This window comes from Brassica napus, chromosome A9 (genome assembly GCF_020379485.1).
Source record: "Brassica napus cultivar Da-Ae chromosome A9, Da-Ae, whole genome shotgun sequence".
Lineage (NCBI taxonomy): Eukaryota > Viridiplantae > Streptophyta > Magnoliopsida > Brassicales > Brassicaceae > Brassica > Brassica napus.
Genome location: NC_063442.1, coordinates 26743559 through 26760137, shown reverse-complemented (window position 1 = coordinate 26760137; position 16579 = coordinate 26743559). Strand labels below are relative to the sequence as shown.

Below are 16579 nucleotides of genomic sequence, written 5' to 3'. Positions count from 1 at the left end.
TTTGATCTTCTTGCGCCGACTCCATATTGTTTCTGAAGCATAGCTAGGTTTTTCATCTCATCCGTGTATGGGGTCAACCAACTGATATTGTTGTTGAACGGATAGTAGATGTCATCGAACCTCTTTGAATGATAATCATCTGAAGTTCTGATAACTCTGGAGATCTCTTCTACTAACTCATCAATCTCTACTTTGTTGTAGTTGTATTGCTCTGCCACGGTCAGTTTGGATACATCTGTGTTCTCCCAACGAGGTTTCCTCTTCCTGTTCGGATGAAGTTTACTTCGCTTGGATTCGAAGTGACCGTCGATCGATGGTGTTGCTGCTTCGTCGATCGATGGTGGATCGTATGATCTTTTCTTCGAGTGGAAGAAGTTACTGGACCAATTCATGGCAATGATATCAGCTATGTCCTCCTTGGATATGTTGAGAATGTGTCCTTTCATTGCTCTTGCTTGGCCTTCTGGATCCCTGAAAATACTAAATTCATTCGGAATTAGATAACCATAATATGTATTATCTTTAACTTGTATCTCAAGATTTAGTTTTTGATAATCGTCGATTAAAAGCTCGATGCTGTTGTCGATCGATGTTGACGTCACATATGCAGACGATGTATGGAGAAGTCCTCTATCATCTATGGCATGACCATAGTATTCAATATAATTCTTAAGAATTCACCACATATATAACAAATGTTTAGTAACTACGAGAGGTTATTAGTTCAACTGGAAATGATCATGACCAGGATCATTGTTTCAGAGGTCTCTACTTCGAGTGACTAATAAGATGAAACTAATTTTACATGTTGTGGTTTCAGCCAAGAAAAAATACGGATTTCGACTTTAAACCTCTTAGTATTCAAAAAAGAAAATTTAATAATTTGTAATAACACATTTACAAAAAGTAATTATAACTTTTTCAGAATTTTGGATTCTGTTTTACAATTAACTTTTGGTTTGAAACAAGTTTTAAACAATATAATTTTCATACCATATTTACAATCGTTTCTGACTTTCTCTCTCTCTTTTAAAAAAAAAACTATTTTATTATTTTATAAAGAAAATTACAATGATGATGTTTTAAAAAAAAAATTGATGTATACAATATATCATTTTTAACTCAATTATTGCCAATCGTTTTACTCTTAGATAAAAAAAAAGTATATGAAACATGTGATATTTCTCCTGTGTGAACAAATAAAGCGATTAGTGATGAAATCTTGAAATTTAAACTCCAATAAAGGTTTTTCAGCAGATTGCAGAGGAACAAAATTGTTGACAAAAATAAAAAAGGGGAGGAACAAAATTGATGGCCGAAGATACATGAAGGACGTTGGTCCGTTGGTGTCGGCTACTAACCGTTGGGCCACGTCATCAACGCGTAACAGTTTTGTGGGATCCACTCTCATTGACTTACTGACTGACTGACAGACTGACAGTTGACCGTTCGGGTTACGCGACGGACCCCACTTTGGCTAAATCTTTGCCGAGAACAACCCTTTCTTTCCATTTTCTTTCGGTTTAATCACTACTATTTGGTATTACTAATTTTGTTTTAAATAAAGAGTTCTACAAAAAATTAAAATCTATTCCACGCATTAAATGATTCAGTCGCCGTTTATTAAAACATCATCATTTATATTACATAAAATGAATATTGAATTCAATATTGCCAAATGACAAAACGAATACAATACCATGTTAACTGATAGTTTATTATTAATTTTGTAAAATGGAAAAAGAAAAGAGAGAAATATACACACAAATTAATTTACACTCCTAAAACTATATACTTATCTAATTTAATTACCGATTTCTGAAAAAATATATAATGTTTTCGAAAGATTTGTTATTTCAAAATGTAAGATGTTTTTCTTTTTTCTGTTAAACTTAATTTTATTAAAATTGTTTAATCAATTAAATTTTGCAGAAGCTTTTATAATTTATTAAATTATTTTAAATTTATAACTGTAAAATACTTTATAGAGAAAAATAATTTCTTAATTTTTATGCATGCTTTAACTCAAAATTTCATACATAATGAAACAAAGGGATATAAAATTATAAATTAAATAGATATGTACATAAAACGAGAGAAGAAAGCACTAATTTTTCAAGAACAATATTACAGTGTCGCTCTTATTAAATAATATAATTTTGAAGTGTATGGTTCATAATAAAACCAAGCCGTGTAATTCTCGTTGATGACTCAATGCTGCGTCACGTGAGATCTTGAAGTCTTAACCACTCACTGGGTTACAAGATCTCCGAATCAAACAAAATCTAGTTTAGTTTATGTGAAAATGAGATAACAGAGGGACCACATAAATCAACAAAACAATTTTTACTGTTGAAATAACATAATCCATCTCCTAAAATTCCAAATGATTGTTGCTTAATTAGTTAGCGCAGAACAAGCAATTGATATGATCGGTGCTGAAAAATGTATTTATAAACAAGATCGAATGATATAAAATTAGTTCTTAGATGTAATCTTTTATATTCTTTGCTGTCATAGATTCTGGTTAATTAGACTAAGATGATATGTGAACGTTTGTTGGGTTCTAGATTAACCTGCGGATGTGATAATAAAGATGACACGTAAGACAACAAAAACTATGATTTGTAAAGTTCAAAAAAAAAAAAACTATGATTTGTAAAGCTATATCCAAAAATAAATCACATCATACTTTTTTTAATACCAGAAAGGCCGGAGTCAAATTCCGTAATTCTCAAATTCGAAACCAAATGTAGTATTAGTTTTGTCCCAGCGGTCACCTGAACGGGAGACCTCTGACACAATGGTCATGGTCCTTTTCACTTGAGCTAATAGCCTCTGGTCAGTATAGATGGTCTGAAGTTGTAACTTTGAATCCCTAAACCACAGTTTAATTCTCCCCAATGACACTTCTAACCCATCATATTTTATGCGGGATCTGCCACTAATAGCATTACTAAGATGGTATAAAAATAGATTTTATACATACTATGATGGTATGCAAAGACGGCCCTTGAACCAAACGGATGAAGTCCATATTTAGAATATTTTAAATACATCAAAATAAAATAAAATAGAATAAATATTACATAATATTAAAATAAAATTCATACAAATAAAAAATACATTAATTAAATCTCACACAAAATAAAATTCACACAAATAGAAAAATATATTAAATAAAGTCACACAAAATAAAAATACTTGCATAATTTGGTATTTTATATGTAATTTTCTAAAATGTGTGTATGTGTATTGTTTTACTATATATATATATATTGTATTATTTTTATTATATATAATATTGTAGCATTGTGTGTTGTATAATATTTTAAAATATGTTTTATATGTAATTCTGAAGTTTTATTCTTATTAGTAACTTTGGTTAATGTGAAGAACTATAATGCAAAAAAAAAAATTTAATGTTCTGAAGATTCATGATTGGAGTAATCAATTTTTAAATCCTTATTTTGAGGTTTTGCTCCTCTTAAAATAAAATCTTGGGTTGGAGATACTCTAAGGTAATGTCATCCTCTTTGACTGTCCAGATTGACTCTTGCTTGAGTAAATAGGTTTTTATCCATTTCACCCGAAAAGATAATTCTGTCAGATATCAAACGGCAAAGGAGCTTTAGACAAACCTTGCTTATTTCAGTCGGTGATCTGAGGGCAAGACCGCTTTTTCCCTTAGGTTTACAAACCTCCTCTCCCAGGCCAAAACGCCAAAGAACCAACTTGTTCGTTTTATAAATAAGGTGGAATTTGGTTATCAGCTGAATATGAACACATTACTTGTTTATAAACACATTGTCCCTTGTCAATTGTTTAAAAAAAATATATATATATATATATGTATATATATAATTGTCACTTGCAAGTAAGGTTGTCCAGGAATATCACACATGCATGAATGTTGCACTGCGTTTATCATGCGTACATGAAAGATGCTTCACTATCAAATTTTGGTACGACTAATTGACCGACCAAGGTACTAATTGGTACGACTACTTTAGAGCATTTCCAATAGTGCATCAAAATGAAGGAAAACATTAAAAAATGAGAAAAATCCATCTCCAATAGTATTTCATTTTGAGGGAAAAAATAAAGATATGAACAGTATTTCTTCAAATTTGAGGGAACACTATTCACAACCTCATTTTGATGTCAAGTTTTTTTTATTTACATAATAGTCATTTACTTTTGACAATATTTATTTTATGCATAAACAAAACATTAACATTAAACATAATTTTTATAACTTTATATCCAGTATGTATATACTGATTAAACTTTTTCAAATATAATTACTAATAATTAGTTATTAAAATAAAACTTATAATTTTATAAATTATAATATATAATTAAAAGAAAATAAAATAGAAAACAATACCATTGAGATACATAACCAATACAAAGTGGGAAAAATATAATAATAGTACTGTTTAAGTAAAATTCTACTATTATTTTGTATGTTGTTATGTAACTTTATTAGTGTAATAAATATTTGTTTTTTATAAGTTAAAGTTTTGTTGAATTGTAGAATTTAGAAATAAATGAGTATAGTCTAAAATCTTATAAAATAAAAAGTGTTATCTGCAATAAATAAAAAGTTGAAAAATAAATATAATAAGAATTGAGAAAGAAAATGAGGGAAACCACTGGAGTAAATTACAACTTCATTTTGAATTTACATCATTTTGAAAAATAAATGAGGGAAACCATTGGAAATGATCTTACCGACGTTAACATATGGTTCGAACCTGGACTGAAAATAGAAAGTAATTTCAGCTAAAAAGTTGAGATGAAGGGTAAGAATGTCAGATGATTTAATACATTGATTTATTTTGGCGGACCTGTATACATATATATATATATATATAGCCATCAAAAGTTGACTTTTCATATAAAGTATTTGTATAAAAATCGAAGGGAATCAAGAAGAGGATAGTTGATGAGTATAAACATAGAGTAGTTTTTCAAAAAAAAAAAAAAACATAGAGTAGAGCATCCCGTGATAGGCAAACAAGACATTCGGTGGCTTAGCCGACATGTAATGAGACAAAATTGCAAGGTTTGAAATTAAAGAGAGCACATGTGATCACTGGAATCACTTTCATTAGACGACAATTTCACATATTTAGCACATGTGTGAGCTGTATGATTTTACTTGGTATCAGTACGTGTTGCATTTTGTCCACCGGTCTTAAAACAGTATCTATCATAAATATATACTAGATTTTTACCCGCACGTCCGTGCAGGTAGATTTTCATTTTATAAATATATAATAGATATCATCGTAAAACTTTCAAAGATATAATTTACATTTTAGTGTTATATATTGTATAAATCTATAATGTTATTGGTTATGTTTCTTATTCGATATTATTAATGTGTAATGATTTGTTTATACATTTTACTTTATTATTAATTTTTATTATATATTAATATATTTTCGAGTTTGGTAAAATAAATTCATAGTATGAAATAAACAAATTTAGAATCTTCTTCATTTTTTTCTAATTTTTACAGACTGAACACAATACATTTTAAAATGTTATTTAGTTATACTATAGAACTTATATTTTCTTAGCATAATTTATATTTCTATGTTATTTATTTTAGTATATTGTGGGATTTTATAAGTAAATAGATTATAATAATACTATATTATTAATTATGAAATCAATCGCTGCATTAGTTTAAAAATATTTTAAAATTTTATTAAGATTTTGTTAGATTTTTTCCGACATATTTTGTTATAAGTAAAAATAAAATTTGAATTTACAGTTAAAATTTATTTATTAATATCTATATAATTTCTAAGATTTTAAAGAAATGTTATATATTAAATAGATTAACTTAAATAATCAAATAGATGTAATTAATGGAATAGACCTAGTATGAATTGTTTATGGTATTTCTTATAATAAAGAAGATATAAAATATAATTATAAAATTTGAAAAATAGCATACACTTTTATTTTATTTTGTTTTATAATAAAATCTTATTTAAATTAATGTATAATTGTATATATTATTAATTACAAAATTAATCAATGGTATTAATTTAAATAAAATGTTTTAAATTTTTAGATAGATTTTGTTAGATTTTTTCTCAACATTTTGTTATAACTAAAACTAAAATTTAAATTTACAGTTAAATTTATTTATTATTAATATCTTTATATATTTAATAGATTGATGTAAATAATTAAATAAATGTACTTAATGAAATGTACCTAATAAGGCTAGTATGACTTTTTTATGATAGATAAAATGATACTTCTCTTTTAATAGAGAAGACTAGATATTGACCCGCCCTCGAAAGGGCGGGTATATGTTTTGTTTTTAAAATTTATGTCTAATATAATTTATATGTTTGTGTGTTTGTATAATTATATTTTAGTATGATATGAATTTAATAGAATAGATTATTTTTGTAAGTATATTAAATAAATCAAGTTTCATATGTACTTGTGTCTTTCCTTGTATCATATATGTATTTGTTTATAATCATATTTATGTTTTTTTATCTGTGATCATATTATAAACTACATGTAAGGGTAAGAGTTCGGGTTCGATTCCGACTATTCAGATAATGGTCTTTAGATGAGAGATTAAAACCTATTTGGATATTTATAAATTTTAGTTTGGATTCAGTTTGGATCATTACGGGTTCAGTTCAAATACGGGTACTCATTTAAATTATGTCAAAATATAGAAATACAAATATAACCGTCCTTTAAATTATGTAAAAATATTTTTGTTTTATTTTTTTGAAAATTTTAATTTTTATAGTTGTATTTTTGTAATCATATTATATTTAATTAATATATTTTTGGTAGTTAAATTAATGTTAAACATAATATGATTACAAAAAAAAACACAAATTTTAAAATTAAAATTAAAAAAAATTAAAACAAAAATATACCCGCTAGAATCTAGTGCTTTTTAAAATAACCTGCAAAAAGTTCTAATCACAAATTTTTGCATGTTTGATGTAAACTTAATAAAATTCTAAGGTTATTGTTTATTAGTATAATTTTTATTGCAAGTTAATTTTATTTCTAATAAAATGCTAAAATAAAAATAAATATATTTTACTCTTCTTTAGATGACATCGTATTGGATATCTTCATCGTTTCAAATAGTTTTTACTGGGTAGTTTTTTTTTGATGAAATGATATGGCATTAATTGTATTAAAAATGACGTGGCTATAGAAAACTATTACATAAGAACGAAAACTATGGAATTAAAGTAACTCAGCATTTTTAGCTATATAAAAAGTGGGTCCCGATTATTTAGGAGTTTATAGTGGAAGTTATTTAGCGTACAAAGTAGTTAGTGTTAATTGTGTTTTAATAATATTGATATATGAAAATAATTGTTGGACACTATTTTTATCAATAGGTCACACTGCTGTTTTAATAGATTAGATTTCTAAATTGAATAACTTATTAAAACCCCGTTAAACTAATTGAGTTTATATGAATATTTATTTCTATTAAAAGTTCACTTATAAAGATTAAATGTCATTAATAACCCGTTCCACCACTAATTAATATTAATATAGTTAACTTTTTCTGTTTGAAAAAATATTAGTTAACTTTATGAGTTAACTTTTAAAGTTTCATTTTATAGTAAACAAACTTAAAAAATATATTTCCACTGGTTTATATATATATATATATATATATATATATATATTTAATATTATATATATTCCAAAATATTTAATATTTCTTATAATATATTTCTTAAGTTTCAGATAAATGTAGTTATATATTAAGTTAAGAAAGAGGTTTTTTTAATATATACAGTATAATCTTGGTCTGTTGGAAGCTTGGGCCATTTTACACTATTGTATTCGATAGATATATTTATGTAGTGTGTATTGTTTTTTTTTTTTTTGAGTGGCATATTTGTAAATATTTCCACCTTCCCTAAGAATATTTTAGAATTCTCTGCAACATTTCAATGGCCACCATACTTTCATAATCGATCAACTTTTAAGTTTTTCTTGTTGTTTATGCCTTAAACTTGTAATCCATTACAAAATATCTGATTTCAACCTTTTAAAATGCAAAAAGTCAGTTACTTTAAATTTTCTGATTTCTTGTCCGATTATGACAAATCAACACAGTGAACCACCATGGAACGTATAATCGCCAGAGAATCGATCACCATGGACGCGTTTTGATCAGGTCTAAAATCTAAATCAATGAATCCGACATTGTTGTGATTGAAGAAACATAACTGATTGTTATAGACAAAAAACGTGATTAGTTATTTAATATAAGCAGTTATAAAATAATCAGTTTTTTGGAAAAATAATAATTGGACTCTACTTTTATCAATGGGTCACACTGCTGTTTTAATAGAATAGATATCAATTTTAGACTAATTTTTCATTCATTAGTCATTACATCTACGCATTAACTAAACTGACACTTAGCGGGTTTGAATGGTTAGGTCATTAGGGTAAGCAATTGAAAGTAGAAAATTGAAAAATTGTTTTATTCAAGAATCTAGGTCCATAATTTTAGGAGTAAAATTTGTTCTGTTCATATGTTTAGTGTCATAAGTTTATGTGACGCTGGATTTTACTATCTTACACGAATGAATCTTCCGGTTAATATAAATACAAGTAACTTTTTTTTTCAGCAAATACAATAAAAGCTAAGAGCAGGTTTATTGGTGTCCGTTGAAGAAGGGTTGTTAAGCATAATTACAATTAAAATAAAGAAGAAAAAGAAAAAAAAGAGAAGGGACGTACCTTATTTAAGCAAAGGAAGGGACGTTGCTTCCACTACTTCTTCATCTTTTGTTTGTCTCTCTTTATCTGATCCCACTTAAGAGACATTTAAGAGTTTTACCATTGAACATGCTCTAAGTAACTAATGCTAATAATATGTGCAAAAATAAATAATAATAATAGTATACATACGTTCACTTATATATTGTTTCATTATATATGAAGTTTTGAAATATTTTTGGTGTTTCGAAATATAAGATATTTTGAATTTTATGCAACTTTAACTTTAAATACATGGGCAGTAAAACAGCCCCAAAGATGCAAATCTTCATGTGGAAAATCTTTCAAGATGCACTACCACTTGGGGAGGCACTTCAACGTCATGGAATCTTATCTACCAATGTGAAATGTGCTCGCTCTGGAGACACAGAAATGGCAGATCATCTTTTTGTACACTGCAGATTCACGGGCTGGCGATCTATTTCCCCACCGGAACTATGGTGTCGCACTATTTCTCCATCAAACTATTGGCTCGTTTCATTTCCCCACCAAACGAAAGTTAAATATCTATATACCCACCATATCAAAGTTAAATATCTCTTTCTCCACCCGACAAAAGTTAAACACTCAAATCCACATAAAACCATGTTTAGTTGGTTAATTAGTTTGGTTAAGACGGGTTAGTAATACCGAATCTCGACTTAACCGAACTTAATTATTTTTAACCCGACTTAACCATCCTAATCTATCTAAACCCAAAAAATCCCCAAATCAAAAACCCAAGAACCCTAGAACGTGAAATAGAGAGAGTGGGAGAGAATTCCTGAGAGAAAACAACAAGAAATCGATTGAATTCGTGTTTACCATGTCTGTAGTACCTATAATCGGCGAAGGAGAGTTCGAAATTGATGATGAAGAAGTTGAGCGAGAAGAGTTTGAACTCGACGAATTGTTGGGAAATTTCGTGAGTGAGCCGCCAATTCAGCATGACGTCTTGCCTGAGAGTGATGAAGATAATGAGGAAGAAGAAGATCCTGAAGCCCCACAGAGAATGAGGACGCATATATGCCGTGGTGATGGGCATTTGTACCGAGACCAGACATTCTTCAATGGTGTGGCTTTCAAAGACAGAGTCCTCGATTATGCTCTTAGGACTCGCTGCAATATCAGACAATACAGGTATGATAAGGATAAGCTTGGTTTCGAATGTGCTGGTCATGGTGAGAATGATGAAGCTTGTGGCTGGAAAATTTATGCTTCGATCCTTCCGAGGGATAAAATTTGGAGAGTTAGGTTGTTTGTAGATAACCACACATGTGAGGTTAATGGAGAGTGTGAGATGGTGAAGGTCCCTGTGATAGCTAGGTTGTTTGTGAACAAGATCCGTGAAGAGCCGGCATACTATATGCCTATGAAGATCGAGGAATTGATCATGGCAATTTGGTCTATTAGTGTGTCTAGGCCTCAGTGTTAAGCTGGTAGGAATAAAGCTTTGAAGTGGATTAAGAGTGAACATGATCAACAGTTTGCACGCCTTAAAGATTATGCTGCCGAGATAGTAGAATCAAATCCTGGTTCTTCTGTTGAAGTAGACACGTTCCAGAATGATGAAGGTCAAGATGTCTTCAATCGAATCTATATTTGCTCTGACGCCCTCAGGAATACTTGGAAGGAGAGTTGTAGGCCATTGATAGGACTTGATGGTTGCTTCCTCAAAGAAAGAATCAAGGGACAGTTATTGGTTGCTTTAGGTAGAGATGCAAACAATGCAATTTATCCAATAGCTTGGGCTGTTGTAAAGGTGGAAAATAACGAGAATTGGCAATGGTTTATGCAAAAACTGAAGGTTGATTTGGATCTAAAGGATGGTGACAACTACATTGCTGTCTCAGACCGTAGCCCGGTAAGTTTTTTGTTTTTTTTTTGGTTGAAATCACTGTTTCTTTATGTTGTTGTTTGATTAAGTTTGTGGTTCTGTATCAGGGATTGATCAGACCTATTAAGATAGAGTTGCCTAAGATGGAGCATCGGAAGTGTGTAAGACACATCTACGGGAATTTGAAGAAGAAACATGGCAACAAAAAACAGATGAAGTCTTACATATGGAGTGTAGCATGGAGCTACAATGAAGCAAAGTATCAGAAAAACTTGGACAGGTTAAGTTCCTACGATACATGTGTGTATACAGATGTTATGGCTAAAAATCCGAAGAGTTGGTGCCGAGCTTTCTTCAAGCTGGGAAATTACTGCGAAGATGTGGAGAACAACTCGACAGAGTCCTTTAACAGCTCCATCAACAAGGCAAGAGAGAAGCCATTTGTGCATATGCTCGAAACAATAGCAAGACTTGCTATGGTACGTATAGCCACAAGATCCAGAGAATCTCATGAACACCAAGGTAAGTTTTTTTCAATACTTCTAATATCTAAAAAATATAAATTCAGTTAACTTAATTGGCTCTCTCTTTGTCAGGAAAATGTACACCATATGTGCAGAGAGTTCTCGCTAAGGCTCTTGTTGATAAGCCCCTTAAAGACGGAGCCAACAAATGTGTTGTTAGAAGAAGCGTTAAAGGCTACTTTGACTCAAGATTGAATGGCCAAACTTATCGTGTCCATTTGGAGAAAAGAACTTGTTTGTGCAGGAAGTTCGACATCACTGGAATTCCATGTAAGCATGCATATGGTGTGATGCTGAAGTTAAAGGTTGATCCGTCAGACTATGTTTGTGAGTGGTTTCGCACGGCTAAATGGAGAAGAAACTACACAGATGGAATTGTTCCAGTCAGGGGTTCTATGTTTTGGCCCAAAACAGATGCTCCTGATGTACATGCTCCACCTGTAGAGGATGAACAAGGGGAAGAAACAGAGGGAGAACGAGGGAAAGAAACAGGGAAGAAGAAGAAGAAGCTCACCAAAGCGGATAAGACAAGGAAAAGAGGTGTGAATGAGTCACCAACCAAGAAGCTACCAAAAGCCAAGAAAATGACTATGCATTGTGGCATTTGTGGTAAGGCTAATCACAACTCGAGGTGGCATGCAAAGCAGGGCAAGCATGATGATTCGGTACCGGTAAGCACATCTCAAACTGCAGGTGAATCCTCACAAGGAACTCTCACTCAAGCTAGTGTTTCTCAAGCTTGAATGATTTGATATGTAATGGCATCTATTATCTTTTGTTTTGAACTTAATTTTCGACAGCTATGTAATGACATATATCTGTGGTTTTGAACTTAATGGTCTTGGATCCATGTAATGTAATGACATTTATCTATCTTTGTTTTGCACTTCATATTATCTTTGTTACTGCAACTAAAAGCTTGTATATTTTCTTTAAAATCATTGCATTCTACTGAATAAAATAGGCTTAACAATCATCTTAAAATAGACAAAGTCATTGCATTAATAAAATTGAAACCATGTCAAAGTACACAAACCACAATGATCAAACACACAAAACACAAGATTACTAAAACAAAGGTCATTCCTATATAAACCTTTTCAACCAAAGAGCTTACTAAACCCAACCATGCCCATACACAAAACAACTACAACAACCATCATTTTCTTCATCGTAGAAGATGATTCAACCAAAGCCTCTTCAACTCTCTCGAAAATCTCCTTCTCAAGCTTCATTTGCACATTCTCAAACACTATTCTCTCAAACTCATTCCTCTCCATTGTAACTGTCTCCAGTTTTGCCGCAAGTGAAGCATTTTTCATTTTTAATGCCTCTATCTCATCTAAATAAGCCTCATCGACCCACTTGAAAGTGTGGTTGTCATTCGAGAGCTGTGCATTATTTAGACAAAAAATTATGAAAAGAAAACATTAACTAATACAATGAAGAAGAAGCAAGGATTAATCAAATTACCTTCTTAGATACAGCATATCCGCAACGATAGTAACGCCGGTACGGATTGTTGCTGGATTTAGAAACCAATTCCATTATTTGAACCCCACAATGACAAAGTCTCGGCACACCAAACACTCTGCCTCCAGAACGTCCACTTGACGAACCACTAGATGCTCCAGACACGTTACTCATGGCTTTAGATCTGAAAATTAACACAAAGTGAGAAGAGATTAAGAACAAAAAGCAATAAGCACTCGACAATAAGAAAAGAAGAAGAAGAACTCTGAGATTCACATTCTACAGTTTTTTCTAGGGTTCTTACCAATTTGGGATTTTTTAGATTTGGGATTTTTGACCGTTGTGTCGGGTTATCACCGAGATATAGGTCCGGTTTAGCAATATTTGGGTTTTCCTTCGGTTTACTAACGGAGGTTTGATGGTTTGGTACTGGGGTTTCGACATTTAACCATCGAAATTGGTCGGATGGGGAAAGAGATATTTAACTTTGATATGGTGGGTATATAGATATTTAACTTTCGTTTGGTGGGGAAATGAAACGAGGCAATAGTTTGATGGAGAAATAGTGCGACACCATAGTTCCAGATTCACCAAGAGAGTATGGGAATTTCTGCCAACAACAACACCCCTCACTATACTTCCAACTATGAACGTCGAACAGGCCCTGCAACTAGGAAACAACCTCACCAATTTACCCCCAACGGGTGTATCTTTGGCTCTATTCCCATGGTTCGCTTGGAGCATTTGGACCTCACGCAACTCCTTGATTTTCGAGAACTTGGACCTTCTCCAAAAGCTATTGCGAACAAAGCTATTCGTCTGGCCCGAGAGTGGCAATCAAAACACCACACGCCGCAATATCAGTCACACAGCATCACAAGGCAAGTACACCCACACCGATTAGCGGGAACTATTGATGTGTACACGGATGCGGCATGGAGATCTATAGGGTAGCGGGATGCGGTTGGTACTACACAGACCAGGAAACCGGTTCCCATCATCACGGAACATCATCAGAAGCCTTCGTGGTCTAACCACTTATGGCTGAAGCCATGGCAGTCCGAGAAGCTCTCCTGCAGGCTAGAACATTCCACCTCTCTAAAATCTGCATCAAGTCAGATAATCAAGTGTTTATCAATGCACTAATCTCGAAGAATCATCCAGTCGTGCTCTACGGGATCAACTTGGACATCGAGACACTATCCTCTGCTTTTTCCTTAGTTATGTTTGTTTTCATTCATAGGAGCTTGAACTCCACGCTGACTCTTTAGCGAAATCAGCCTTGTACCACTCAAACTCTGCTCTGCCTTTCTACGGCCCTTCTTCTAATTAATATTATGGTCGTTAAAAAAAAAAAGCAACTTTAACTTTATTTAACTGATTACATCTTACAATTTTTTTACGATTGGTTGAATCAATTTTTAATTTGTATTTTAATGATATATTTTAGATAAAGATGTTCTTATAACTTTGTGTTTTATCCATTACATCTTATAATGTGAAAGATTACCAAAAAAAAAAAAATCTTATAATGTGAAAAAGAGGGAGTAAAGTACTGATAGTCGTATCTCGTATCAGTGACGTTTTTTAAAAAACATAGGCTTCGAATGTTACGAACCGCCCCGCCCCGCACCGCAGTTAACAGTAACAAAAATCTCTACATATACCATATATCTATACGTTTTTATAACTGTTAAAACCGTACCGCAGTTAAACCGCTTGTCCCGCATTGCTCAAACTGTAGTTACCATTCGGAGCCATAAAGAATGATGGGGCTTCTTAACCGTACGTACTCGACAACATGCGTGGCAGTGACTCACCTTATCCATATTTGATATTACTTTTACAGTAGTTTTTACAAGACTTTATAGTGTACTAGTGGTGTGCCCGCGCTACGCGCGGGTTGTTTGACATATGTGCTGTTCAAATTTGTGAATTATTTTGTTGGTTATTGGTGAAATTTGGTATGCAGGTTTTTTGTGCAAGTGGGTAAATGTTTAATAGTTTTGGTGTTGAATCATGTCAATACAACTGTTTTAAGCAGTTTTAGCCAATGTATAATGATTGCATGACATGTTGGTGATGGTTTTTTATGACTGCATAATTCTAGATATGATATCTCATTGGATATCTCGAAGAAGTTGTTCAAAACTTGATAATGGTTTATATGCATTCATTTTTTAACTTATTTTGTGTAAGAGATTGTTGTTTTTTTTTTGTGATGGAAATTTTGATTTATATAGTCATGTAAAATATATGTTAAATAAGACATTTTATTTTTGGCATGCTAGTGTAATTATCGTAAAATTTTATTGAGTTAATTATGAGAATGGTTTTTGTAATGTGGGGGAGGGGGGATGTAAATTATTTTTGGTATTAAAAAGGATATTCCTATATTGGTAACGGTTCTGTAATTTGTCGGGGGTAGTTTAGTGTGCCATTTGTTAAACTAATTTATCAATACATTTGTGTTATTTATTAATTTCACTATGGAATCTTTATTTGGTTTGTTTAGTTATATGTAGGTTTTATTAAAAAAATCAATCACTGTTTTATGTATTTGTATTTAGCTGAGTTTCTCTGTATTATGTGCATGTGACACTAAGAATGTTGTTATAAGTTGGGGTATTAATTATTTTGGTATTAAAAAGGCTATTCATATATTGGTAAGGTTCAATAATTAAGTTTGGGGGTCATTTTTTTTGTCGGGGGTAACTTGGTGTGCCGTTTGCCAAACTAATTTATCAATACGTTTGTGTTATTTATTAATTTCACTATTGAATCATTTGGTTTATTTAGTTATATGTAGGTTTTATTAAAAAAAAACAATTACTGTTTATGAGTTTCTATATATTATGTGCATGTGACACTAAAAATGTTCTTATAAATTAGAGCATCTCCATCTCCACTCCATAATTTACTGCAAAATGGAATTAAAAATAGAGTAATGAAAAATAAAAAAGTAATTACTCCATAAATAGAGTTTTTTTTTATTTTTTATTCATACTCTATTTCCCACTTTATTTTTTTTTTGCTAAAAAAAAAAATAGAGTGAGAAATAGATGCCTTTAGGAATAAATTATGGAGTGGAAATGGAGATGTCTTTAGAGTAATTTTTAATAGAAAAAATCAGGAGTACAATTCATGCGTAGTTTTTTTGGGATTTACGTTGCACGGTTTAAACTGTCTATCTATGTACCGTAGCTTGTATATGTGTCTTTGTATGTCGTCTCAGGGGCTTTAACTTAATTAGTTATGGCTTTGCTTAGGTTAGAATTTTTTTTTTAATAGACAAAATGAAATTTTTTTTGTAATTGTAGTTGAACGTGTAAACAAAGCAAAATCCCAAGGGAGAAAAAGTCTGATTATCTAGTGTATTGAGTGGATTATTCGGGAAATGATGGCAACTTCTGTCCCTCAACCGCCACTGTTAGAGGCTTTAGAGCTATCCAGATGTAATCAGTATTAATTCACTGGTTTTCGGACATATTTAATTTTTCAGGACTTGTTAAAGATTATAACTGGCTAATGGTCTTTTGATTAAGTGATAAACTTTCTTGCCTAATTTGTGAAAGAATTTTGTATATTCTTTGATTAAGAAAAACAAAATACAATGAATTAATGGAGGATAATCGTTTAAAAAAAATTAATTAGCAAAATATTTTTTAGAACACGTCTAAACTGAGGTTGTGCTATGTCTAAGATAAGATTTACTTATTTATATATTCGGTAACATTTGTGTATTTATTGTTTGGCAGCTAGTGCTTTTTATAAAGAAGGACCAAGACTATTGCAAAAACAAAAACTCACATTGGACCAATTTGATTGGTTCCCTTAGACCAAAGACATTGATTATTTATGTATTTGATTATTATATCTGTTTTGGAAAGCATTTGATTCTTTTTGCTAATGATGTGTCGTGGTTATTGATGTCATGTGCTTTTAGTAG

The 16579-nt window shown here is 31.3% G+C and overlaps 2 protein-coding genes across 2 annotated transcripts; one reads left to right on the top strand and one right to left on the bottom strand.

Annotated features, from left to right (window-relative positions):
• Window positions 1-7002: 7002 nt before the first annotated feature.
• LOC106352379 (uncharacterized protein At4g04775-like) lies at window positions 7003-12804 on the bottom strand. The gene is made up of 2 exons (XM_013792019.3): window positions 12631-12804; window positions 7003-12548 (listed from the first exon to the last, which is right to left on the bottom strand). Exons 1-2 carry the CDS (start codon window positions 12802-12804, stop codon window positions 12258-12260), a joined length of 465 nt encoding a protein of 154 aa, XP_013647473.2. The 3' UTR covers window positions 7003-12257.
• On the top strand, window positions 9623-11900 carry LOC106350865. Its single transcript, XM_022692033.2, has 4 exons — window positions 9623-10192; window positions 10283-10660; window positions 10741-11155; window positions 11230-11900. The coding sequence occupies exons 1-4, from the start codon at window positions 9623-9625 to the stop codon at window positions 11898-11900; spliced, it is 2034 nt and encodes a 677-aa protein (XP_022547754.2).
• Window positions 12805-16579: the final 3775 nt, after the last annotated feature.